The sequence below is a fragment of the Citrus clementina genome, unplaced genomic scaffold (genome assembly GCF_000493195.1).
Source record: "Citrus clementina cultivar Clemenules unplaced genomic scaffold, Citrus_clementina_v1.0 scaffold_2, whole genome shotgun sequence".
Classification (NCBI taxonomy): domain Eukaryota; kingdom Viridiplantae; phylum Streptophyta; class Magnoliopsida; order Sapindales; family Rutaceae; genus Citrus; species Citrus x clementina.
Genome location: NW_006262688.1, coordinates 6636738 through 6663739, shown reverse-complemented (window position 1 = coordinate 6663739; position 27002 = coordinate 6636738). Strand labels below are relative to the sequence as shown.

General features: G+C 35.4%; 5 protein-coding genes across 9 annotated transcripts; 1 reads left to right on the top strand and 4 right to left on the bottom strand.

The window, feature by feature from the left end:
* Positions 1 to 42: 42 nt before the first annotated feature.
* LOC18051585 (ADP,ATP carrier protein 1, mitochondrial) lies at positions 43 to 2376 on the bottom strand. Its single transcript, XM_006446037.2, has 4 exons — positions 2299 to 2376; positions 937 to 1457; positions 472 to 843; positions 43 to 381 (listed from the first exon to the last, which is right to left on the bottom strand). The coding sequence occupies exons 2-4, from the start codon at positions 1450 to 1452 to the stop codon at positions 85 to 87; spliced, it is 1185 nt and encodes a 394-aa protein (XP_006446100.1). The 5' UTR covers positions 1453 to 1457; positions 2299 to 2376; the 3' UTR covers positions 43 to 84.
* Positions 2377 to 3281: 905 nt separating this feature from the next.
* On the bottom strand, positions 3282 to 5824 carry LOC18051584. 2 transcript variants are annotated; one of them, XM_024192077.1, is made up of 2 exons: positions 5534 to 5824; positions 3282 to 4969 (listed from the first exon to the last, which is right to left on the bottom strand). In XM_024192077.1, exon 2 carries the CDS (start codon positions 4851 to 4853, stop codon positions 3609 to 3611), a length of 1245 nt encoding a protein of 414 aa, XP_024047845.1. In that variant the 5' UTR covers positions 4854 to 4969; positions 5534 to 5824; the 3' UTR covers positions 3282 to 3608. The 2 variants fall into 2 exon arrangements, with proteins under 2 accessions (XP_024047845.1, XP_006446099.1); XM_006446036.2 differs by having other exon boundaries at positions 3282 to 5824.
* A 1382-nt stretch (positions 5825 to 7206) lies between these two features.
* Positions 7207 to 13284, bottom strand: LOC18051582 (copper-transporting ATPase HMA4). 3 transcript variants are annotated; one of them, XM_024190473.1, is made up of 9 exons: positions 12980 to 13284; positions 12523 to 12827; positions 11515 to 12260; positions 10917 to 11388; positions 10667 to 10834; positions 9406 to 9660; positions 8599 to 8721; positions 7837 to 8322; positions 7207 to 7716 (listed from the first exon to the last, which is right to left on the bottom strand). In XM_024190473.1, the coding sequence occupies exons 2-9, from the start codon at positions 12820 to 12822 to the stop codon at positions 7306 to 7308; spliced, it is 2961 nt and encodes a 986-aa protein (XP_024046241.1). In that variant the 5' UTR covers positions 12823 to 12827; positions 12980 to 13284; the 3' UTR covers positions 7207 to 7305. The 3 variants fall into 3 exon arrangements, with proteins under 3 accessions (XP_024046241.1, XP_024046240.1, XP_006446098.1); XM_024190472.1 differs by having other exon boundaries at positions 12985 to 13284; XM_006446035.2 differs by having other exon boundaries at positions 12523 to 12824; positions 12985 to 13284.
* Positions 13285 to 17281: 3997 nt separating this feature from the next.
* Positions 17282 to 19423, bottom strand: LOC18051581 (mitochondrial protein pet191 homolog). 2 transcript variants are annotated; one of them, XM_006446034.2, is made up of 4 exons: positions 19338 to 19423; positions 18729 to 18818; positions 18497 to 18601; positions 17282 to 17526 (listed from the first exon to the last, which is right to left on the bottom strand). In XM_006446034.2, the coding sequence occupies exons 2-4, from the start codon at positions 18795 to 18797 to the stop codon at positions 17485 to 17487; spliced, it is 216 nt and encodes a 71-aa protein (XP_006446097.1). In that variant the 5' UTR covers positions 18798 to 18818; positions 19338 to 19423; the 3' UTR covers positions 17282 to 17484. The 2 variants fall into 2 exon arrangements, with proteins under 2 accessions (XP_006446097.1, XP_024047847.1); XM_024192079.1 differs by having other exon boundaries at positions 18502 to 18601.
* Positions 19424 to 20361: 938 nt separating this feature from the next.
* On the top strand, positions 20362 to 26981 carry LOC18051580 (outer envelope protein 80, chloroplastic). Its single transcript, XM_024191085.1, is given in 15 exon segments — positions 20362 to 21400; positions 21522 to 21604; positions 21747 to 21844; positions 21934 to 22003; positions 22518 to 22611; positions 22954 to 23035; positions 23154 to 23189; positions 23708 to 23861; positions 23961 to 24097; positions 24459 to 24529; positions 24658 to 24740; positions 24814 to 24929; positions 25120 to 25267; positions 26387 to 26460; positions 26609 to 26981. Coding segments are annotated over 15 exon segments (1398 nt in total). The 5' UTR covers positions 20362 to 21252; the 3' UTR covers positions 26613 to 26981.
* The last annotated feature ends 21 nt before the right edge of the window (positions 26982 to 27002 follow it).

Sequence of the window (27002 nt, the reverse complement as noted above, 5' to 3'; positions counted from 1 at the left end):
TGTATGGGAAAATGAATCCCTTGAATGAAGAATTCTCAAAATGAATGAATCTCAAGATTTTCATCAACATCATTATCATACCAATTAGGCTCCCCCGGAACCATACTTCTTTCCCAAGACAATCATCTGAAGCTTGTCATAGCCTGCAAGCACACCGGCACCAGCAATGGCTCGAAGAATGTTTGCACCGGCACCCTTGAAGAGTGATTTTGCTCCCTCATTCTTGAGAATCTGAGAGAATGCATCAAGTGAGCTGTTGTACTTCACGGCTTCACCAGATGTCATCATCATTCTTCTGCGAACGGTGTCAATGGGATACGAGGCAAGGCCAGCACCATTGGTGATAACCCAACCAAGAGCAAAGCTAGCAAAGAAGCTATCCTGCAATCACATTTCCAAAATTTATGTCAAACATTTGACAGTTCAATTAGTCCACCAAGTGCCATGTAACTAAATGATTTTTACACTAACCTGTAACTTTCCGGTGAGGATCACAGGCTTCAAAGAATCATACATGCCAAAGTACAGACCACGATACACAATGATGCCAACGCATGAGATGTTAAATCCGCGGTAAAGCCCCGCAATACCATCTGTTTTCAAAGTCTTTCTGTAGACATCAATCAAGCCATTGAATTGTCTCTCCCCTCCGTGCTTTGCGGCCTTGGCATCATTAGCAAGGCGAGTTCGCGCATAATCCAAGGAGTAGACAAAGAACAGAGAAGAGGCACCAGCAGCACCACCAGATGCCAAGTTGCCAGCAAACCATTTCCAGTAACCATCGCGATCCTTCTTGAAGTTAAACAATCTCTTGAAGTAATCCTTGAATGCAAAGTTCAATGCCTAAAGAAGCAATAACAAATATAACAACATAAGCAAACGCAACGAAGCAAAATGATGATACAAATACAATTGTATCAAACACTTGACAAAAACCTGAGTGGGGAAATAACGAATGACATTGGCTGTGTTCCCTCTCCACAATGAAGCAAACCCTTCATCCTTAATTGTACGGCCAAAGCAATCGCCAATTCCCTTATAGGGTTCAGAGAGCCTGCCAGCCTTGATCATTTCATCTTGGTTTTGGATCAAGAGCTTAACGCGTTCAATAGGAGCAGCGGCAGTTTTGGATACTGCTGCAGAAACTCCACCCATGAGAAAATCAACGGCAAAGCCAGCAAAGCCTTTCTCTGACGGGGCTTGTACAAACACAGGCGACGCAGTTGAGGCGATAAGTGACAGATCAGAGGAGGCGCGGCACGTTTGTGCTAACGGGTACTGAAATGCTGCATTGGAGTAGTTGCCATAGGCAAAATGCCTCTGAGGCAGAGCAGCAGGATTTTGGAAACCGGCATACCGATTTTGAACAATGTCTTGGCTAAGAGTGGATTTGAGATAGAGCTGTCCTGTTACCTTTTGCGTAACTGATGGTTGCTGGTGACTCTCAGCCATTATTACTGCTTCCAAAATATAAACCGTCAACATGCAGGGAAAAAAAAAATTGAAAATTACGAGAGCTGTAAGCAGAATAATCAAGAATGCTTTAAACTGAAGGACAAAAACAAGAATCTCAAACACGTCACAGAAGTTTCAAGTACACTACTCTAAATTCATGTGGCAGATGACATATCAAGAGATAATCAAATTGCTACCGTATCATTTAAAAATCTAATAATCATTAAGATTAAGATCAGAACTTAAATCTGAATGATCAAATCAAATCCTCCATAGAATCTTGATCCAGTACGAACCCATAAAACATAATTGCACCAAAAATAATTTACAACTATTTATTTGCACCAATCATTGTATAAGTGACATTTGTTCTTTCAGTTTTCTGTTTGCTATAAACATGAAATGTTATGCATTTTGCAATCGAGTATTTAGCTTTGTACAAATTTTCAATATTAGAAAATCTCAAGAAACATATATAAACTAGCATATTTCAAAAATTAACTATAAAATAGACATAAATATAAATCTTTGCAGGCATAAATGAATCAAGCTGACCTGAAAAAAAAAATATACAAGAAAGAAGAGAAAAGGTCTTAGGAAACTAATGAGCAAAGAGAGATCTGAAGGAGAAGCTTGAAAGTGGGTTTATAATAAAATCAAAGAAGGTGTTGAATAAAAAATAACAAAAAAAAAGGCCCGAAATAAAAGCAAGACCAGAACAATTTTATGTGAAATACACATCACAATTCACAAATAGACCAAGCGATTCGGCCAATGCAATGAACTAAATATAGAGTCAAATAATAATAGAAAATAAAAACGAAAATGAACGAAATAAAATACCCTTTTGGCTAAAAAGGCTCTTTGATAATCTTAGGGGCTGAGAGAGCTTTTGGTTCTGTGAAGAGAAAAATATGAGATGGAAGAGAACTTAAAAGAGGCATTGATCTCTGCATGGATTCTTTATAGCAAGTGTTTTTGAGATACGCGGCTTGTATGAGGTGGCATGATGTGATTGGGAAAGATACTTTAGGCAGGATTGGCTAATTTTATTTCATCGACAAAATTTTTGCTGCATGTACATTGATTTGAAGTAATATGATTGGTTGCATGAAAATGAAAAATACTAAAATTTTTACTTTTATTTTCTTTTTATTTATTGGGTTGCTGTTTTCGTTTTCTTTTGCTCTGTTAATCATATTATTTATTTGTCATTGCATGTGTGGTATTAGTTTTTGACGGAGAAAAGTATGCAGAGATGGAGATTTGGCTGAACAAAATTATTTAGAAAGTTAGTTATTTGGACATTTCGAATAAGAATGGAAAACTTTTCAACATTTTGATTAAGAATGGAAACATTTAATTTTCGCTTGGAAATTTCTCCATTTGAAATTTGAATTGGCCCATAATTTTTGGAGAGTACAACTTTGACACTTAATTTATCATGAGTGAAGGATTCACCATTGATTTTAATACAAATATATAATACGCGTGAACCACTGAACATCCATATATGGGGTTTGAAAAAAAAAATGCTAAAGATAGATGTTTACAATGATATTTCCAAGAAAACGATTATAACACCTCCATTAGAATGCTCATCAAATTTTCTCATCCATAATAGTTGCATGATGAAATAAGCTAATACTGTATATAATCCCGGGATTAGCTAATATACATACAATTAATTATATATAACATCTTGAAACCTTCAATACTAAAATTGACAAATGAACACAAAACTCGAAAAAATTTTATCTGTGTGGTAGTGATTCCATACTCTCCAACATCATTGTTGGAGCATAGACCTTTTTTTTTTTTTCCTCCCTTCCAAAACCTAAGAAGGTATTGCCGGACAGGTGGTTGATTAACTGAAGGCCTATTAAACCATAGATAGACATAAGAGTTATCTATCGCATAATCTGGACATCAAAGAGGTACAGGGTAAAATGCTAATGCTTAATTCTTAAACTTCATCAAAAGCTCAAAAAACGACTTACAAGTACCGTGCATGTTAATGTAAAGAAATACCAATGACGAACAAGGTTAGTGTGACTAAGCAGTTAAAATTTTTTTGTGCAGAATTATTAGACAAAGTACACCATGGTGCCTGCCACAAACCTTCAGATCTCCAGGCTTTAGCAGAGGACATATTATTGATGCCTGCCCAAATCATCAATTTGATCTCTATCCCTATCCCTGTTTCCAAGAGAAGTGGGTTCTAAGGATACTTCTGTCTTCCTTAAATCTAACTCAAATTGTTTCTGTTTCAGGTGCAATATCATTTGTTCATTATCTAATCTTATCCTCTCATTCTCCAACCTTGACCTCTCCAGTTCCCGGTCTTTCTTGCTGCAATATCTTAGCCACTTTAAGTGTTGTTTCTCAAGCTCAAAAGCTTGAGCCTGAATGCTGACTCTTTGATTCTGAAGTGCCAACTTCTGCTTCTTAATCCACTCCCTTCTCTCCCACATTGACTTCGAGGGGTCTTGAAAAATCCTAGCCATTTCCATCTCAAAGACACTCCGGCCAGCAGATTGCGGCCATGAATGGCCATCTTCTTCATTCCCCTTCCCTCTCTCGCCAATCTCAGCCATTCTCCCCTCATCCTCGTCATCATTACGATCATCTTCATTATCTGACTCATCATCATCAGTGTCGTTGTTCCGGTCGGCTTCTTCCTCCTCTGACTCGTCGTTACCTTTTGGAGACCTGTCTGAAGGTACAGAACAACCTTGTAGATCAATGTCATGGCAATTTGGGATCTTTTTCCCATTATGATAAGCAAACATTTCTTTATAAAACAAGTGTTTTGAGCCCAGAATTTTTCTCACATCATCCTTTGCCTTTGGTGAGAGGTGTGAGCATGACATTGTGTCTATAAGAGCAGGATTCTCCACCACTTGACAAGTTAATCCCTTACCGAGAATATCATTCAACTTCTTGTACCTCTTATTCAAGTCGTTAAACTTATCCTCACACTGCTGTGGTGAAACTTGACAACCCCTACTAATCATTATCTTTGAAACTGTTTTCCACTTGCCCTTCTTTTGTAAAATTCCAGATTTCCTCTTAAGCCCCTCTACACCATCAATCGTACCATCATCCCCCACACAAGCAACAGCAGCTATAAGAAGCCTAACCACATTATCTGTCCATTTCATTCTGTGCCACATAGATCCCTTTTTATCCCTTCCTCCATTGGAGTTTTCACCATTTCCTTCATCTGTATAACTAGGTTCATCTTCTTCACTTGTATTGCCATTATTTGAGGCATTGATTGGACTGACCATCTTCCCTCTACCAAAATTCATCGGTAATCCTTTCCTGCTTGACCCCTTCACTTCCAGTAGCCCGATGTGGTGGTGATCATTTTCAAGACCATGCATCATATTCATTTGATGCGGCCGGCTAAAAGATGGATGGCCCAGCTGGTTTTGTTGGTTTCTGGGAATTGATGATTCAAGGTCCAATAACCCCACATTTTGACCCGACAAAAACCTGCCTCCCAAACCTGAAGAATTATCCATTCCAAAACAGACCAAAATCACAAGAACAAACTCTCAATTTGTTCTCAACAGGAACCAAAAATTTCAACTCTCAATCATTACAATTATCAAGATACCAATAATTCTTTTCTACTTCACAGAGCCTATCTAAATACCTGACACAACCAGTTGACTGAGCTTAAAGAAAACAGAACCTTCCATTATTAGAAACATAACCGCCAAAACGAATAAAAACCCAGAATTCTTCATCATTCCATAAATAGACAGAAAAAGCCAGAAACCAAAAAATCCCAAAATCCAATCTTCCTTAATTTTCATTCCATTTTCTCGGCGGCCAAACAAAAGGGCAGCTAGGAAATTGAAAATCCAATAAACATTTAATTTAACTTATCAACATTTCAAGCGTCTTCTCTTAGCTTTTAACCACCATCCTATTCACTCACAAAACTCAAAAATCTCCAACGAAAACACATACACATACTTGTATGAAGAAAAAGATACCCTTTTGATCAAATTGAATGATCCTAACAACATGATCCAAAATGAAAGAAGAGATGATCGGAGCTTACCTTTTGGAGGGGATCAAGACTCAAGAACTCAGATGCTTAATCAGAGAAAGAGAGAGACTGATTAACAAAAAAAATAAAAAAAGAGTGAGACTTTATGTGTTGGGACAAGATAAAAGACATGGAAGTAAGAAAGAGAGGAGACGTGTTGAGATGTTGTTCGCCGTTGAGAGACAATTACGGAAGCTGCAGGGGACTTCAATTTTCTAGGAGATGCCACTGTGCAAATGAAAATTGTTAAAGTGAATAGCAAGTCAGTACTCATGGCGGAATCGGCTTCCACGCATGAGATGCTTTTTCATGCCTAATGAAAAGGACACGTGTACCTTTTTTTTTTTAATTTACACAAATATTGCAACCAGATTAATATTAATATTATATGGGACTACTACATTATTATTTACAACCACACTATTTTTTAGACAGTAAGGTCTCATTAAATTTAATATAATTATTCACTCATTCATCTGGTCCTGTTATTTTATTGCTTAGTTTTGTATTTATAAATTTTAATTTTTAGTTACAATAAATATAATTTAAGAAAATCTTTATTTGAGAGTGTTCATCAACTAAAATACTCTGAAATTACGATATGCATTGATGAGTTGTAAGCTAATTAGAAAGATAATAAAATTTCACTATTTGATGGAGTTAAGATTGTAAGATACGATGCTTTTGATTTTTTTTTTGTTTAATATTCACAACTTGCATGTAAATTTAATATTGGAAACCAAATATTATGGTGAGAAATTTATTACTAGTTAAAAAAAATATTTTGAAATCATAATAAGTTTAGTAACGTTATGAGATATATCTATTCATCCTTTTTAATAAAAATAATGTGTGATTTATTTAATAACTTTAAGAAGTGAATTGTAAAAGTAACCACATAACTTATAATAGATGTATTACACATTTTTCAATATATTATGAATTTTGTATCACACTAATCAATTTATAAGATATCATTCGCATAACATCTTATTATACAAAGAATGCATTGCTAAATGCACATTGATTACCATTTGTGATCAAATACATTCAGAAATCAATTGAGATATTAAACGTGATAGCAATCGAAGCTCTCACCAAGTTTTGTCTCCATTTTCTTGACTGATATCACAATGATCCTTGAACTTCTTATCATCTGTATTATTTACATACATGTTAGATACTTTCCTATTTTAATCCACAACAAGCAACTCATATTTATGAATAGAGTTGATGTAAGAGCTTAATTTTTTCATACGGCTTTGAGTGTACTAGTGGGAGACATTTTCGTTTTGGCATTATTTTGGGGACTATATAATAAGATAGGAGACAGTCGTGGACAAATCATCCCCCAAAAGTAGCAGCTTTCTAGTTCCCAGCAACTCAAAAAACAAGAGAAATCTATTTATGCTGCAGCTTCTTGAAAAAGTCCCGAGCGGCTTCTGCTTGTTGGGATTTCACTGTTTACCTCTTTCACTTATTGTTCTTTTTATACAGTGTAATTTATTTGGATGCATTTTTCTCAAGTTAATCATAGGATCACTTGAACAAAAGCACCCAAACTTAGATACCACCATCGCTAAGATTCAAACCCAAATTAGGGTTTCAAATTTTGAACTAACAGTCACAAAAACGGATACGAAGAGGAGAAATATTAAGGTACAAAAACACATCTAGAGAGGGGAAAGAAACAAAATGGTTTTATTTTTTCTTGGCATAAAAGCATATACGCATACTTATCAGCACAATAATGAGAACCATGGAAGGTACAGTTCAAGTTTAAACTAGTCAAGTGAGCTGTCTTTTGAGTCCTTAATGTGCAAAGGCTTCTTATAAGACTGCAATAAAAGAGAAGAACAAAGCACACTAAGTGATGAAGCAGCCATACAAGCCCCGGCAAGCCAGGGTGGCAAACGGATTCCTGTGAAGGGGTATAGAATTCCAGCAGCGATAGGCACGGCAAGTACATTATAGCCAAGTGCCCACACATAATTGAGTCGAATTCGAGAGATGGTCTTTCTGGAAAGATCTATGGCAGTAACTACATCTTCCAAGCTGCTTTTAATGAGAACTATATCAGCTGCTTCTATAGCTACGTCAGTTCCAGCACCAATTGCCATCCCAACATCAGCTGCAACTAATGCTGGTGAGTCATTTATTCCGTCTCCCACCATAGCAACAGTCATTCCTTTCAACTGCATCCATTGTAAATTCAAAAAGACAAGTTACTAAAATGTTGCCTCACTGACTCAACATGACACAAACAGAAACAGCATTTTCTAGTGCACCATTGTCCATGTATAGAATAGGCTTACCTGCAGTTCTTTTATCTTATTAGCTTTTCCCACTGGATCTGTTTCAGCAAAAACCTTTCCTATTCCAACCTCTTTTGCGATGGCATTCGCTGTAGCCCAATTATCACCAGTCACCATGATGCTTGAGATTTCCATTGAGCGGAGAGAGGATACAACAATTTGAGCCTCTGGCTTCACGGGATCAGTTACAGCAAAAGCTCCAGCAACCCTTCCGTCAATAGCAACTAATACACATGTCCTGGCCAGTTGCTCATTTTTCATCATATAGTCATCAACCTCAGGACCAACGGGAACATGAAAAGCCATCATGAGCCTTTTGTTCCCAACCAAAACTGTTCTGTCACCAACTTTTCCGCTGACCCCAGCTCCAGTGTGCACCTCAAAGTCCTTAGCCTCACTGGCATGTTCGGTAGGAGAGCCAAGTTTCTGCCGCAGCTTCTTTGCATGCTCCACCACAGCTTTTGCTATTGGGTGCTCACTATTTGCCTGAACATTTTGTAAAGAGGGGAAAAAAAAAAGTGTGTAATCAGATTCGTACAAGCACATACACCAAAGCAAAATTCAATTTTTTTATGAACAGGGCCTGTATACATATAATGTTTGCCTGCATTGTATTGCAAGTTTCTTGCCAAGTATTGGGTTAAGAAGGGCATTGGGATTGTTTTCAAAAACTATTGGAACTAAGGTCAAGAACACTGTTAGTATTCAACCCCAGACAGGTTGCAGATTAATCAGAGTATCATACTAATTATTAATATCTACCTCTGCTGCAGTAGCCATGTCACAGAACTCCTCCATGGAAAAGTGGGAAAACAGCACCGCACTGACTACCTCAGGCTTTCCAACTGTCAGAGTCCCCGTCTTATCAAAGACAACTGTCTTTACCTGCAGAATTAAAAGAAATGCAATCAATATAGTCACTTAGCAGTAATGAGGGCATTAATCAAATTTCCCATGACCAGAGGTTCAACTTATATCATGTCCAAAAACCATAAAAAAGAGAAATAATGCTTATAGATGACTATAACCATTATACTTTGTCAGCTATTAAACCCCAAAACAAAACCAAAAAAAAAGGAAAAAGAAACTTGTCTGTGATAATGATGACAGTATGACATAGTCAAGTAAGGCTATTTATGCTTACTGTAACATGACTGCACTGGAAGAAAGAGCTATTTTCTAGTAAAATATTCAAAATAATAAAAACTTAAATTCTATTTGTTTCAAGGAAAATGTGACATTCAAATGGAGACTCACAAATCACAATATCAAAATATACTCTAATATAGTCTGTAGATGAAGCAGGAATTAATCAGATTAAAAATGTCCATAGGCTATTTTATTTAATTATTTGATCATATGAGATCAATGAAACCAGAAAATCTAGATCTATTTCACAAAAGATGATGGGCAAATATTTGCACACTTACATGTCTTGAGCGCACGTGTACATGTGTGTGCAGCAAAGGCAACTTGCTTAATACACCCAGAGTATAGCGAAATTTTGTACATCAACCCCAAACTCAAGTTACTCAGCCTTAGTTGTTTACAAGGGGATAAAGACCATACCTTGTGTGCCTTTTCAAGTGCATTTCCACCCTTAATGAGCACACCTAGAGAAGCACCCTTCCCTGTAGCAACCATGACAGCAGTAGGGGTTGCCAGTCCTAGAGCACATGGACAAGCAACAACCAATACTGAAATGCCAAACTGCAGTGCAAGCTCAAACTCATCCATGACTTTTGGTATCCAATGTTTAGGGTAAAGCCCAGCCACTCCAGGGATAAACCATCCCAGCCATGTTATGAATGCTGCAGCAACAACCTGAGATGAGGTAAAAACAAAATGATTGTTTTATTGACCAAGTGCCATGCACAGGCTGTAAAAGATCCATGCACCAGAGCACAATTAATGGTAGATTCCTTTGCCTCTAACTGAGATCCAAATCAAGGTCAACTTTCTATTCAATAAGACTCATTGGAACTTTTAACAGGTTTATGCTTGTTGACAAGCTTACTACTTCTATGAGGCAGAGAATGAACAATTCTCACTTAAGTACATGCCTTCTATAATAACATTCGATGTTCTTACAGTGTGATATGTTAAAAGGAAATTTTTTAATACCATTGATAAATAATTTTTGCTAAACATGAAGTAAAACTCTTCTCTCTTAACATATTTATTTTGGGTTAAATGTTACAAGGTATATATCCATCCTCACAAACAAATCAAGTCATGCATGGGTATGTTCAAGCTTATTTTCTTGCCAATTGAGCTAATGCCAAGTTATACTTTGGATCATTTAGTTCATGAATAAGCTTGACCGAAACATGAGCAGTTGACATGCGGTATGGATTCTTTTTGCAGCCCTTACTAAGGGTCTAGTCATTTGTTCTCTAACTAAAGAAATCATATACCAGTGAGAGAAGGTGTCATTGGAACAATAAAATATGTACCGCACACTTATAGCACTCTAATGAACTAGTGGATGAGGAATTTGTCACCTTTTACAAAACATAAAAGCAATAATTCCCCTCTAACCGAGGCATTTTACTTACGTTCTAGGGAATGTGACACTAATAAGATCATACTGAAACAAACCATATACATATAAAACAAAAATTTGATTTCTGATAATCATTTGATATATTCAAATAAATCCTCTTCAAGTTACCCCATAAAATATTATATTTATTAATTTACTTGTTGTTAGCTCTTCTTTCTCTCGAAATGTTATCTAGTTGCAATCCCAACAAAATAATGTTGTCCTCCACTAAATCTGGACAAATACTGTTTAAAGTATAATGTATATAGAAACAGACGAACTCACCATAGGAACAAAAAACCTTGAGATCTGATCAGCTAATTTCTGAACTGGTGCTCTGGCAAGCTGAGCAGCTTCCACAAGTTGAACAATTTGGGAAAGTGCAGTTTCTGACCCAACATGAGTGGCCTTAACCAGTAAGCATCCATTCTCGTTCATGGTCCCACCAATAACCTGTTGATTACATTAAAAGAACCTTCACTTTACATATTAAAATGCCACATACATTAAAATGTAAAAGAAAAATGGTTAGTACCTTGTCCCCAGGACCTTTAGCAATGGGCTTAGCCTCTCCTGTGATCATACTTTCATTCACATAGCTTTGACCATCTGTAACAACCCCATCGACTGGAACCTTTTCTCCCGGAAGAATCTTAATTATATCATTCTTCTGCATCAGTTGAGTGTTAATATCCATTTCTGAAATTACATTTCCCTCACCATCTAATGTTAAGAGATGTGCAGTATCAGGAGCAAGGTCTGTCAGCTTTGCTAAAGCATCCGAAGTCTTCCCTTTTGCCACAACCTCCAAATACTTCCCTAAGAGGATAAAGGATATTAACATGGCACTAGTCTCAAAGAAATCTTGCCCTTCAAATGTATTGGAAGTCAATGCTTTTACAGCAATGTATACAGAGTAAAAATAAGCAGCATTAGTGCCTAATGCGACCAGAACGTCCATATTAGCTGACCTTCGTCGCAATGCATGATATGCTCCCACATAGAACCTGAAAAATACAATCAAGCGATCTCATAAATTATCTCATAAAAATTCTTCAAAAATTCAAATGCCTAGGTTGTCGCACGCAGCAGTAAACATGAAGAGAAGATGAGATAAAAGTTAGACTCAGTACCTTTGGCCCACAATGAACTGCACTGGCGTGCAAAGGATCCATCTTAAAAGCATCCCAATAGTGAGCATGTTGTGAACCTTGTAGTCTAACCAGTTACCATAAGTAGGAATCATTGGAAGTACCATGGAAAATAAAAGGACAGGAACTGAAAAGAGGCAGCTAATAAAAAATTGATTCCTGTACATCTGAGTTTCTTTCAGCCGCTCTGTTTCTCTTCGTTTTGGAGGGGTATATAAGCTTGCATGATAAATATTAGGGCCGTGAGAGGCTTCTTCAAGGTACTGTATAATGGATCTCGGACCTGTGAGGTTTGGGTCGTAGCTAACTGTCACCTTATGTTCTGACAGGTCTATTTCAACCTGACTTACACCTTGAGTTGACTCAAGAAAGTTTTGAACAAAAGTAGCATCTTCAGATGAGTTCAATCCTTCAAGTTTTAGATGAACTTTGTTTACATCCTTCCCTGAGCTTATTAGGTCGGCCCCAAAGCCAGCATCTTCTATTGCTTCAACAATGTGATCTGTGTCAGTGAGATTTGGATCAAAGTGGACCTTTGCTTCTTCAAGAGCTACACCAACCACAGCCTTTTTAACTCCATCAACCATTTCAATGGCACGTTCTACAGATTCAGAGCAGCTGGTGCACATCATTCCTTTAATCCTGAGGCGGCATACTGCTATGTCTTGTTCAGGGAAATCATCAACTGGAAATCCTGCTTCTTCTACAGTTTCCTTAATTCGTTTTGCCTAAAATAGTAGTTAATTGTAAATAATTCCATTTTTTAACTATAGATACTAGATAGAGTAGGCAAATAATAAATTCATTTCTGTAAAAGATGTATGTTAATAATAACGAGAAACAGAACAAGCTAAAGAGCTCAAGCACAAGCATTTACAAGGTACATGAATTTACGAACTCTCTCCATGTGTGCCGTGTGCATATGTTGAAATAACTCTAACAGGAAAACAACGTAATCCAAAATCAAGCAAGTTCCCAAAGAGCACTTACGGTAATAAGCCTGGGAATAAATTTAACAACAGCTTGGCCTTCAAGGGGTGACACCACAGCACTCTCAACCCCATTGAGGTTCGACAGCACGGATTCAATAGACGTTGCACAAGAAGCACATTTGATCTCCCTAATTTTGAACTTCACCGTCCTCAATTTCTTACTCCCATCATAACTAAACTGTTGTTGTGGTGGGATATCAATTGCAACACCATTTACATGCTGCAGTAATAAAGGCTCCTTAAGGCCATCATCCCCCCTTTCCCCTTCCATTTCTCCATTCACAGAGTTCAAATTCATCCCTTCTAAAACAACCGTATAAACAATAAAACCAAATAAAAACCAAATATTTGATTAAATATTTCAAGTATTAAAATCAAAATAAATAAATCCAAATAATCACCGACACATATTTCGAGATTACATAGATAGCAATTAGCAAGCGGCAAGCAGGTACCTTACCTTTTTTTGCGAGGTCGCTATCGGTGATCAGTGACCACGTCACGTGACAGAGAGAGCGATCAGATAGAAAAGCAACAAAACAAAAAAATAAAAACTTTAGGGTTAGGGTTTGTGAAATTTGCGACGCGCCAGAGAGAGTGCGGAACGACGGCGTTTGGTCAAAGAGAAAGAGGCGGAGGAATGAGAGAGAGAGAGTCCAGAGTGCGCGAGAATCCTTGGTGGTGTATATATACAGTTGAGTTTTTTTTGTTTGTATTCTTTTAACATCTTTTTAAATTTTTGAATCCTTAACGTCTTTGATCTCTTTCCCACCTTTGGTTTCATCTTAATCCCCACCGTTTGATTTGATTTTAAACATCGTGGTGATTACGTGTTGACAACCGTTGACTACTCGTTCGTGGGCCCACTTTCTTCGAATAAGGACCAGGACAGCATGACGCGAACCACTATTTTTATTTTTGGTTTTGTTTTATTTGTAATTACACCTGGCCCCTACCATTTTTGTAATTTTCCGATAAGTTCATAGTTTTCTGAGTTGCGTCAAATAGGTCCATGATGCGAGATTGTATTCTAACAATGGTAAAATGTTGTAATTTGAGTGGACTCACACTGCCACTGTGCCACATAAATAGTGCTACATGTCATTCTATTTTATGATGTTACTCATATTTAAGGGTGTTAATTCTTTGTTGGTTGTGTGTACGAAAAATTCACATATATGTTTGAATAATGAGTAAAATAATTATAAATAAACAAGGAAAACAATGAATATAACGAATGGTAATAGCATAGATACAAAATAATGGCAAAGAATATTGAAAAAAAAAAGACATAAAGGTGTGCCCAAAACATTATTCTAAAGATCAAGTTATGCAAAAAAAAAAAAAAAGTGTGAATAAGAGGCTTCTGAATTGGGTGAGTCCTCATTTAGGTTTGTTCTCATGCATTTAGACTTCCTCCTTGTGGGTTTTTTACAACTCTAAAATTGATTTCCTTATGTAAATCAAATATTCTTCTCTTTCCTTTCCACTATTCTGGGGTAATTATATTTTGGAATATCAATATTTATATACAACAGTGAAGTATGTGTACTTTTTTTCCCTATTGTTTTAGACCATTTTCTCTCTTATTCTTATGTTTCAAATTTCATTGTGCATGTAATTTATTACTACAAAGATCTATATTACAAGGGTACTCTTGTAATATTATGGCAAATGACTTACGTGATTTGATACCAAATAGATAGATTATGTCTTTCTTTAAAAAATTATAGACAGCAATTTTGTTTCTTTTCCAATTTGGTCGACTAAAAACGTTCATAAATAAAATAAATAATCAATTTGTTATTGGCGATAGATTCCTAATTTCGAAATTTCATGTATGATACCATTTTGCCTGATTCTTGGAATGTCATTTAGTTTATTTAATCTTTGAAAACATTTTAGTTAATAACAAGTTTAATACGTGGAGAATTGTAATTGGTTACGTATTTTCATGAAGTGTTGACATAATGAGTAATGATGATAGCTATTATCAGCAAAGACATTCATAAATCATGGCTTCATCATTTATCGGCGGTAGGTTGGTTTAGAAATTTTACAAGATATCACTACGTGAACATATTAAAGCTAGAAAAATAAAACAAAACATAAATCGAATTATTATGTTTCACTTAATTATATTCAATTCAGTATTTAGCATATCTTTTAATCAAATTTACCAAAAGCTACCAAATTTTACAAATTTGTTGAGACTCTCACTTTCTAATACTCAATTGTCTCATCATTCTTTCAAAATTCCAAGTGAGCGAGCCATAGCTTTGCAAAACTTTACATAAACTTTTTTCATCTTTATAACTTTTTTTATTTAATTTTTGGCTTTCATCCCACCTTTTCAATCTTTTAATCATTATGTGAGTGCAAACCACTCATCAGTTAAGTGGTGGTCACTTAATTATTAAGCCAATTTTCTTCTTGTGTGCGTCATGAAAGTAAATTTCCTTGTAAGTATTTACAGATAGATCAAATATTTTTTTAGGTTGAAATATGCGTCTAAATATGTAGAAGTAGTTTTGATCAATTTTAATCAATTCTAAGTTCAGATATCCGGACTCTACCATCGCACAGCTGCTTCAAATACAATAACCCACGTTCTAATATTTTTAAAACTTTGTAATATCATCATGCTGTGACAAACCTAAAGTTCATCTTCCCTTTTTTTTTTTTTTTTTGGTTTAAATGAGCAATACTAAACAGAGACGGATCCAGCATGCATGGGACAAGCTGGGGCACAGCCCCAGCTGGCTTTTAATTTTTTTTTGATAATTATACTAAAAAATTATACTTTATTTGCTATTTATGAAAAATGTCCCAGCTGAATTGTAAAATTTAAAATTGACTCCAATAATTTTAAAATATTTCATACTGTCCCTAGTTTAAATTTCTAATTATAAATGATTTAATTAGTTATTAACATTTTCATGAAACTTGATTAAAGACACGAGAACAAATATTAAAATAAAAAACAATCATAACAAAATGTTAGTATAATGGTTAATGGACCAGTCTTTAATCTTTTTATTTTTTATTCAAGTAAAATCAATTATTTAGTTTTTCAACACTGAACCATAAGTTGTAAGTCTACCTAATTCTAATTTTTAATTTTCTAATTAATCTTTTGTCTAGTTTTAAAATTTATAATTTTATCATGCAGTTCATATTTGTTATGTGTGTTGCAATATATGAATATTTTTGTTATTATTAAAAGATTTTAAGAGTAAATTAAGTAATAACCTAGTCTTGTATATTGAAAAATATATTTTTGCTTATATTGATAATGTATTATTTTCAACTCATAAAATCTCATTGATGAATTTTCACGGAGAACCATTGTAATAAGTAAATTTATTATCAATGAATATTATAGTTGTAATGTTATATATTGCTATCTAAATTTTTAGAAATGTATTATATTTTAAATAGAGTTTCAATTATATGCATATAGACGCACTCTATAAAGAGCACAATTGTACATGTAGCAAACTCCCATTTGAAGTTTATGGAGCCCAAAATACAATTTCCCAAATGAGGACTTATCACGAGTCATGTTTGATTTTAAATGTGTCCCGGCTCGATCAAAATCATGGCTAGGTACTTGATACTAAATGAACAAAACTATAGCAAAACTCACTCCAGAAGACAACCTAAGCACTAAAATGATGTTTTGCTTCTCGCTTTAACCCAGAATACAAGAGTAAACAAAATGGTCATCATTTTCTAACTAGCCCAAATAAATGGGTTTGCTAAAATAAGCAAGTTGTTCGATTTCAACTGCAATCAAATCCTTTTTGCCATTTAATGTCTACTTCGTGCTCACTTTGTTCCTCAATTCATGTGCCGTGTAAGGGTGTACCATATCTTAAGGGGCGCGCGCACACACTTTTTCGTACTCCACCGTTGATGTTAAAGAGGAATTACATATCATACAGCAAAATTAATATTAAAGTGCATAATTTTGGTAATCTTAAACATAAAATTTATAACTCAAAACATAAATGTTATAATACAACTATAGTTTTACGTTTCAGATTTCGTAACTGAGATACTTTTACCTATATAAACACTACCACTATGGCTAATCCCTTCGAATTCCAAAGAATACAAGCTAGCATGTTGAGTCATGGCCACCATTGTGTTATTCTTTATAAGATCCAAAACAGATAGAAAGGACTCCATCATTCCTAACTTTTAGGTAAATATTCCATCTTTTGCCTTTAAGGCTTCCACTTTGGATTCCACCATTCTCGTGTCTTATCTCTTTATACTCCTGCATTCTCGAGCTACATGAGATAACATGAACAACAATATGAATTTGACACCTGTGCTCATCAAATGACAGCAGAAGCAAAAATATGATGTTCCAATTCTGGTTTTCAACACCGAATAATGCAAGTAACGAAAGGGACATAATATCAAGTTGCCCAAATAAGCACCGCTGCAAAGCAAACAAATATTTGATGCTTTCCAATTTTCATAAAATTAAAATTATAAATTAAACAAGTGCAATTACAGGTTTTATCACGTTACTTTCTTCTGTTCACAATCAAAATTTGTGGAATGCATCAAGCTTCAACTCAAACAAGTTAATGTGGAAATAGCTCTTTCACTGATATGCTCAACTACAATCAGTACCATACACGCGCATCTAATTTCATTTGCTTCTATTTTAGCTAAATCTATTGTTATCATCATCATTATTATTATTATTTTGAAGAATTCTTGTCCAAATGGAGGAAAAAAATCTCAAATGACTTAAAATGTCATTTTTTATCCAATCAAATTTTTGTTTGTACACAAAGCCTAAGCTCACATATCAAAATATTCCTTCAAGTCTCTTAAGCCTGAATACTTTTTCCTTTGTAATCCCCTTTTGATTATTATTGGAGCATCAATTGTCTGAGAGTATAATGTTGATGCCAACAGCTTGATCCTGCAGTTGCTTTTAGTAACCCTTGTTTCCACGTATCCTAGCTCTCATGTCAACCTGACCAACCAAAAAGGGGAAGAAAAGGAATGACACATTAAAAGAAGGGATCTTGTTGACTCAAATATTATAGAAAGTCTAATTGTTATGTTACAGAATTGACCATATGATAACCAGTATTCATTGTTCAACATAGCTAAAACTTCAACATTTGAGAAGTCTTCAAGAATAAATTTACAAATTGCATATAAAGTGTAAGTGTAAAATCATAATATCCCTCCTCATATATAGGCATAAATTTAAGTTTTTCCAATACATGAGATATGCCTAGTTTAAAGTGCTCAAGCTGCCCTGTAGGGTTATAGGCTTCTAGATAAACCAAGTGACATAAACTGAAGTAACAAAGCCTCAGTTAACTTAGATCAAGAAAAAAAGTTCAAATTTTCATAATTCTGTCCTATAATCAATCGTACTCATACAGATTACAATTTTCTGTATTGAGTTCCTTGCGTTAGTTAACTTATAACAAAAAGGAGTTTAGATTTTCATAATTCTATTCCTTAATCAGTCATGTGTGCTCACACAGATATGGATTATCTATTGAGTTTCATCACACTATCAAGGTGAAAAAAGATGAGTTTGGCTTCATGTCACAAAATACAAATTATCTTCTCTATCCTCCAGCTCCACCAGGTTTCTTTAAAATTTGATACTAACAGGCAAGTTCCTTAGGTAGACTTAAATGAATGCAAAGACCCATTTCATGCTATTTATGTAGTCAAGCTTATACATAGAACCAGAAACCATATATATGAAAAATACCATAAATGCACATGTACTTCTACAGTTTATGGTGTCTCTACAGGACGTATCATTCCATTTCTACAATATAATGTAGAAGAATTTAACTTCACCAGCTATCACTGATTATCTCGTTCCAATTAAATCAGAGCTTGTAGCCTTACAAGTTTTCAGAGGAAGTCAAAAGAAAAAGAAAACATATATGAAAAGAAGAGAAAAGAGAACAAGCCTGGCCTCTCTTGCAATTGAAATAAGTTTCCCTTAGTCCCACACATTCACTTGGTATACATGGGCTCTTCTCTCCAGCACATTCCCTAAAAGATCTTTTCTCCACCTATAATCACAATTTGTAAAAAAAGTCAACAAAAGTCATCATCCTATTGACTAAGCGGCAACAAAACATCTCCTTGAATAGAGGCTAATTGAGATAAAACCAGAGATCAGGAAAGAGTAGGATTGACCTTAACACAGTCAGATTCGCTGAGACACTTCACCAGTTCCATAGCAAGGCCCTTGCAAGATTTTGACATTTTGTGTTTCAACTAGATAAACTAACAAATGGATAACACATGGTTAGTTAGCACGAAAAAAGTGAGTTTGCAAAGAAAGTGTAGAATGCCCCCAATAACACGTACAATGGATTACAGTAATGATGCCATGGTTCTTTGGGTGTGCGCTTACGGATCATTAGGAGAAAGAAAATTATAAACAGATAAACATGGATCCAAATACAAAGTTTCTAATGAATATCTAATTTGAAATAATAGCCGAAAAAACAAATAAAAAAGAAAGAAAGAAAAAAAACAGAGGACAGCACACAACAATTTTGTTCTCTTCTTCCTGTTTTCTAAGCAACCGATCGAAAGATAGAAACTTTTTGTAAACATGCTAATCTCAGAACCCAATCACGAACATCCCAAATTTCTTTCCCCAAAAAATTGTTTCTTTTGGAAAAACCCTAAATTCCCTAAACCCTAACCCTAGCTTTCACCCCAAATCAGATATTAAACAAGCACAAATAAGCATCGATAAATTTGATGAATGAAACGGGGACGTATGGGGATACTTACAGACTCAGAGTCCATGGAAAGGAAAAATATTTGGTAACGTGTGAATACGTCTGAGATCCGCCTCGTTGCGGCTCCAAATATTTAGATTGGAGCGGTCGAAGTGGCCAACTGCCTTTTCCAGTAAAAATATATTTGAATTTAGGTTATTATCACCTGTGTCCTTGTCATGTAGACAAATCATAAATGGATGCATAGTTCGTAATTTATTTACATAGGCCCAGTTCTTCTTTACTCTTTCAATAATTGATTGTGTTCGGATTTCAACCCTCTAATCATGTTAATTTATGTTAAATCAATTCCTTTATCACATGAATTTGTTGGAGATTATTAGTTTTAGAATATTTTTATTTATTTATTTATTTATATCAAAGTATATTTAATTCTCTCAAAATATATTTATAATATTTTATTTATTTATTTATATTAAAATTTATTTAATTATCTTAAAATATATTGCCACCTTTTATTAATAGTTTCTTCAATGGGAACATTAGCGTTAATTTTAACTCATGAAATTAAAGAAGAGTGCTAGAAAAACAATAATATTTGGAGCATGTTGTAGAGGAATTTTTTTTAATAATCAAGATGTCGTAAATTGGAATTTGTCTATCCATATTACCTGGATAATAAGAACTTAATAAAAGAATGTGTGAATAAATTAGTACATTTAAGATAAAACAAAGAAAACACATGATTTTCATAACACAATAAATTCCATAAAAAATATTAATTATTTATATTTCACTTAATTAAATTACTAAATTATTTTTATCAAATTTAGTTGATTTGAAATGTTATTTAAAACTTAATCGACATGTGATGATTAAACATTATTTGGAGAATAAATTCTTAAATGTAAGTGATTATTTAAAAATCTTATCATAATCCAAATATGCACTTAAATAAAAATGATGGTAATGTATGTCCTTGGTTATAATTTTGTTCGAATTGAGGGACTCTGATATTATTATTACTCAGCCGAAACGTCACTCTCCTCTACGGGTTTATGGACTCTGATATTATTATTACTCAACCGAAACGTCACTCTCCTCTACGGGTTTATCTGCTGTTGCTTCTTCTTCTCCAATGCGTTCCACTAAATTCAGCTTCAGTTCATCATTCAATTAACCGAAATTTCAATCCTTTTTTGCTTTTAATTTTGCAACAGAGGCAGCCCGATTCTGACAATGGCTCAGAAAAACGACGACGCTCGGTTCACATCATCTCCTTCAAAATCCCTCGCTTTCAACCTCAGCCTCCTCTCCCTTTCTTCGCCGAAACATTAACGGAATCCAAAAACTCTCTCTCTCTCTCTCTCTCATCAAATTCACTCACTCAGAACTCGCTCTGATGAGTCCACTCAGTCAACTGAGTTAACTCGGCCGGAGTCACTCACTCGGAATTGCTGAACGCGCGTACGGAAACTCGGCTCGCGTCTGTTCAATGTACCCGTCAACAACTGGCGCCGGCGAGACGTTAGTGAATTTACCACTTCTATGCTCGGCGTGGATGTCGCTGAGTCAGTCGACGACGTCCGAGTCGGCAGCTTTGCCCGAGGTGTCGTCGACTCAGCTGCAACAGAAAGCGCAGCAGCAGCCGCACTCGGTGAGCCGAAGCGACGAAGAGCGGGTGTTGATAAGTGAAGTTTTGGTGAGAAATAAAGACGGTGAAGAACTTGAGAGAAAATACCTCGGAACAGAGGCGTTAACTGTGTTAAAAGCTTGCCATGCCAACTCAGCATTGACTGTTCGCGAGGTCCAAGAGGACGTTAACAGGATCATCGATGGCGGTTACTTCTGCTCGTGTATGCCCATCGCAACGCGTGATGGCATCAGATTGATATTTCAGCTATATTTAAAATAATCTTTTAAGAAAAAATTAATTAACTTTTCTGTAAAATTATGCCTTAGACATTATGTTGTATTTAATTTCTTTGATGATTACTTTTTGTGGTTTCTTGTGGCACAAGGTAGAGCCAAATCAGGAGTTTCACGGGATGGTATGTGAAGGAGCAAATGTTCTTCCTTCAAAGTTTCTAGAGCATGCTTTTCGCAATAGTTATGGTAGACTTCTTACTTATTCTGCATATCTATTATGTTTAAAAAACATTTCTATAGTGTGCCATTTTGGAATGGTTCACGGAGAACATTCATTGATTTTGAATTTTGGTGTCAAGCTGTGCAGGAAAAATTATCAATATAAGGCGTTTGGATGAAGTGATAACTTCAATCAATGGCTGGTATATGGAGCATGGTCTATTTGGCTTGGTCGGTGTTTTTATCTTTGTCTATGTCTCACATTCATGCTCCATTTTATAGAGATTTAGAGTTTCGTTTTGTAGAGTTTACCTTGGTTTGTCATCACAGCTGCTTTTGCTAATCAGGTAATGTGTTCTGATATCTTCTGTAGGTTTCTGGTGTTGAAATTCTTTCTGGAGGAGTAATTAGATTACAAGTTGCAGAAGCTGAGGTCAATAATATTTCCATCCGTTTCCTCGACAGGAAGACGTAAGCCTATATTTAGTTTAGCTTTTTTGCCTTTAGAAACAGTAATCATAGGATTTTCGTATGATATATATTGTATTTGCAATTGTCAGTGGTGAGCCAACTAAAGGGAAGACGAGGCCTGAAACAATTCTTAGACAACTTACTACCAAGAAGGGACAGGTATGGTCTTTGAAACTTTTAAAGACTTCTGAGTTGTAATACTGAGGATGGGTGTATGCTCACCTTATCGAGTATCTAAAATAGGTCTATGATGTTAATTTTTGAGGCAGAGCAAAATGTGAATTCCAATTTTGGCTTCTTTGTTTTGCTTATCTTATTTTCCTCTCTTCCTTTTTTCCTCCTTTTTCTTTTCAAAATAATAATAATAATAATGCCTTCTCTTAGGAAAGAAGATGTTTTAAAATTTTCTTAGTTTCGCAACATTACTGTTTCCTATTGCTTGGTTCTTTGAATTCTTTATTTGCTCATAAAGTTAAGACAAGAATCGGTGGTTTTATGTAATTTTTTTATGTGACATGATCCTCCACTATTCATTCCTCTATGCGCCGGCTTATATATTCATTCCTTTATGTAGATATTCATTCCTCTATGTGCCGGCTTATAGATATCCTCCACTATTCATTCCTCTATGCTCATAAAGTTAAAGTTTATATGTCTAATATAATTTTTGTAGGTCTACAGCATGCTTCAAGGGAAAAGAGATGTGGAGACTGTATTGACCATGGGAATCATGGAAGATGTTAGCATTATTCCTCAACCTGCAGGAGGTAAAGCAAGATGCAACATTTGAATCATCTTATGACATGAATTATGTTTACATGTTATGTGGTAAGATATGTTAAGTTAGTTTTCAAATAAGTTGACTATTTTCTAGAAGATTTTGCTCGTGTACCAAAAGAATTGGTCTTTGGGGAGTTTCTTCCGTTTGGAAACATTTCGAAAAAGTATTGTTCATAATCTATTCAGGAAGTTTTATGCTTGTGGATGTTCTTCTTCATGGTGTTTGAATTGCACTATTGTTTGTTTTGGCAACATGAAGATGTATGCATGTGGATGTCCTCCTTTATGGTGTTTGGATTGCAAGATCGTTTGTTTTGGCAACATTGAAGACACTAGCATGGTTGATTTGATTTTGAATGTTGTTGAGCGGCCAAGTGGAGGGTTTTCTGCTGGTGGTGGTATATCAAGTGGGTAGGTGACATTAAATTAAATGCACTGGTTACTTTTGTTGCCAAATTTTGTTGTACTTGTACATCAAAATTAAGTCATTTGTGGAAACTATATAAACTAAATGTTTTTTGATTTACAGGATCACAAGTGGCCCTTTATCCGGACTCATTGGAAGGTGTGGTTACAGTCTTAAATTATCTGGTCTTTCTTCTATCATTTAATTCTTTTTTTATTGTTGGATCGATTACATTGCTGTATTTGATAAAAAATTGTCTGTGGATCATTATTTTGTTAGTTCAAACCTTACGATGCTTCTTTCTAAAAATGTATAATTTTCTAGTAATACAGAACTGTATCTATTATGTAATGTTCTCTTGTAATTAACAAATTCTTCGTTCCTAAATGCTAATGAATATTATTTGTTTGAGAAGATTACATTCCTTATAGTTTCAGCAAGTTATTATATAAATGGATTTTTAGGTACTCGCATATGAAGATTAAAAGATTCTCTTGCAATTAAATGACAGTGGATTTCTTAATGCTAATGAGATCTTTTTGTGTAGGATGTTGTACTAATCTTTCTTGCAAGGCATGCACTTGCACTTATAATATATTATTGTACGGTATTCTTGTGACATGGCATGATCATTCTGTTTGCAGTTTGCATAATATTATATCATTTTTCCATTGCAGCTTTGTTTATTCTCATAGGAATGTTTTTGGAAGAAACCAAAAACTCAATATTTCCTTAGAGAGGGGCCAAATTGATTCTATATTGCGCATAAATTACATTGACCCTTGGATTGAAGGAGATGACAAACAAACACCAAGAACTATGATGGTTCAGGTGTGCTATGGTTTTTGCTTTATCAAGAACAATTACTTTCTTGGTGGTGCCAACTGATAATTGCTTGAACTGATGCTGTTTGTATGCTGTTTTAACTAGAATTCAAGAACCCCTGGACTGCTTGTTCATAGGAACCAACCTGACAACAGTAGTCAGACCATTGGACGTGTGACAGCCAGTATAGAATTCAGTCGACCAATCAGGCCAAAATGGAGTGGGACGGCATGATTATTTTTCAGGTGCTTCGGCAGAACCATTCTTTTCTTTACCAGTTGTCTGACCTTTGGCACCAAGCAGAATTGGTCAGGCAATGAATATGAGCTTGAGACATCTTTTCTGGATGAAATATTTTTTCGATCGAGACCTGAATTGGCAAAATGTAGATTGTTTTCGCCTATTTTTATTTATTTTTTAACTGCTGGTCTGTTATTTATAACTGGGAGTTTGTTGTCATATGAATATTGTGGTCAGTCAATTAAACAATAAAGCAAAACTTTGTAGGTATTTTGAATAAGCTTCTTTGACAATTTATTTACTAGGAGTTATTGCTTTGTCTTATAGTAAGCTGTGAATTCCTGTGATTATATTTTCTTTTTACCAGCGTGCTGGTTCTCATGATGAAAAAGGAAATCCTATTATCAAGGATTTCTATAGCAGTCCTCTTTACAGGAAGGTATGCTTTCCTGAAAGTAGATGATGAACTTCATTATTTTGCTTTCTATTTGTTATTGGTTTCAATTATTCAATGTCCATTGTGCATGTTTTTGATATTGTGCTTGTTCAATTTTTCTGTTCGGCAGTGGAAAGACCCATGATGATGTGTTAATTGCTAAATTTGAGAGTGTATATACTGGTTCTGGCAATCACGGTTCTTCAATGGTTAGTCATTTAGCCTTTTGTATTTTCTTTTATCTACTGGCTTCTTGGACCCTCATTCTTGCTGTCCCTGCAGTTTGTATTCGACATGGAACAAGGGCTTCCTGTTTTGCCAAAGTGGTTGTTCTTCAATAGAGTGAATGCTCATGCCAGAAAGGGTGTAGATATAAGTCATGCTCGCCTTCGTTTAAAGTAAGCTACCATTTCCTCTCTTTTATTTATTTATTGTGCAAAAGTGGAATTCAAACATGTTTCGAAATGCATAATATAGACGATGATTAGCATGTTGAAAGTTTCTTCCATGCTTAAGTTGCCATTTATGATAACCAAACAAGTGATTTTTTGGATCAGTTTGCTAATGCGCACTGTTTCTTATGGCTAGTTTGTCTGGTGGACATGTAATAGGTAATTTCTATCCTCATGAAGCATTTGCCATTGGCGGAACAAATAGTGTGAGAGGTTATGAAGAAGGTGCAGTGGGCTCTGGTCGATCTTACGTGGTTGGCTCTGGCGAGATCACTTTTCCGATGGTATGTGATGACAACCCAATCTTTTTGTCTTATCTAGATAAAAAGCTGAGAATAATATTTTGAAGCTTAACACTGCTTGTTCATGATGCTTAAGTCTGCTTGCAACTGTGCCTCATAGATTCAAGGGGAATTGTGTGAAGGCAAGACAGATATTATAACTCCAGATAAAGGCTGGGTAGAGAGTCCGGCAAATACAGAGACAGGCAGATCACACCTAATCTGTGACTTAAACATTATGAATATATTTAGAGAAATGAACGAAGATTATATTACAAAAAGTAATATTAGTGCTCAGAAAAACAACTTTTGCTGCAAGTTTACAGCTCCAAAAATGAGAATTGTTGACAAAGAAGATTTTTTTCCATTTTCTTGATTATTCATTTTTAATTGGAAAAGTTGAAGTGGTGATTACAGTTGTGGGAAAATGATTCGGCTGGTGTTGATCTAGTTAAGTTACAAGGACACTTTCACATGATCTAGTTAAGGCCTTGATGCTCTCAGTTTGAGCAGTGGGCGGCCAACAATTTCTTTTACGGTATTCAGTTTGCTGAAATGAGAATTTTGGGGGGAAAAATGGGTGATTAGACGAAGAAAGAATAAGGCAATAAAAGTACACATTTGTTAGAAGTTAAAGGTAACATTGTTTGAGGGCAATGTACTTGTTGAAACAAGCACAGTCACAAACAGTTTTGAATAAATGGGGCAACTTGAGGACTATGTAATATATTTGTTTATGACAGAGTCTTCAAAATACTTTGAAAAATTCTTGGAGGACCTGACATATTAATAGACTTCTGAGGAGCCTATCTGCAAATATAGACGCAAAAGTTCTCTATTCTAGGGCGGGGCCATTGTCTCCCCCCTTATATGGGCCCACTCTACTTTCCTCACTGGTAGCAACAATTATTACTGAGCTACTCTAAATTGAAGACTTCTACAAGAGGAATGTGAAGAAGCACTTGGAGAACGCATGTAGATGTGATCAAAAGGGATTGATGATGATCTCTCTACGAATTTGAGACTACATGTTCCCCTGTCAATGTGCTCATGTTTCTTATGCTGGGGGAAAAAAAATGTATTTTGCACATTGCTCCTCTAATGTTTCTTCCTGTTTTGCAGTTGGGGCCAGCAGAAGGAGTTATCTTTTCTGACCATGGAACAGAACTTGGATCAGGCCCTACTGTGCCCGCCCGGTAGGTTTCTTAATGATTGGGCCCCTTGTTTTCTATGTTTGCAGTTTAATGAGTGAAAGGACTTATTTTCAAAATGTTTTTTTATTTAAATCTGGCTGGCCTTATCTTGTCCCCTTTTTTTCTTTCTTTCTTTTTTCAACTTCATCAGGTGATCCTGCTGGAGCAAGGTTGAAGCCTGGAAGTGGGTATGGACATGGGTTTGGCATCCGTGTTGATTCTCCTCTGGGACCTTTGGGACTTGAGTATGCATTTAATGACAGGCAGACAAGGAGATTTCACTTTGGGGTTGGTCATCCGAACTAAAGTCTTTTTTGCATGATTATTTTCAGTTCTAGATGTTAGTTATACTTGTTTAACCAACTTTATTGTGCTGTTGGGGACGTGTACAGTTTCTGGTGAAATAGTATCTTTTAACTTCATTTTCATAAAACCACTGCTGAAGTGATGAACACCTAGCGGCATCTTGATTTATTCATCGACGAAAAATTAGTTGCATTGCTTTCGGGCATTTATTGGCATAATCTCATATGCACACCTATGTT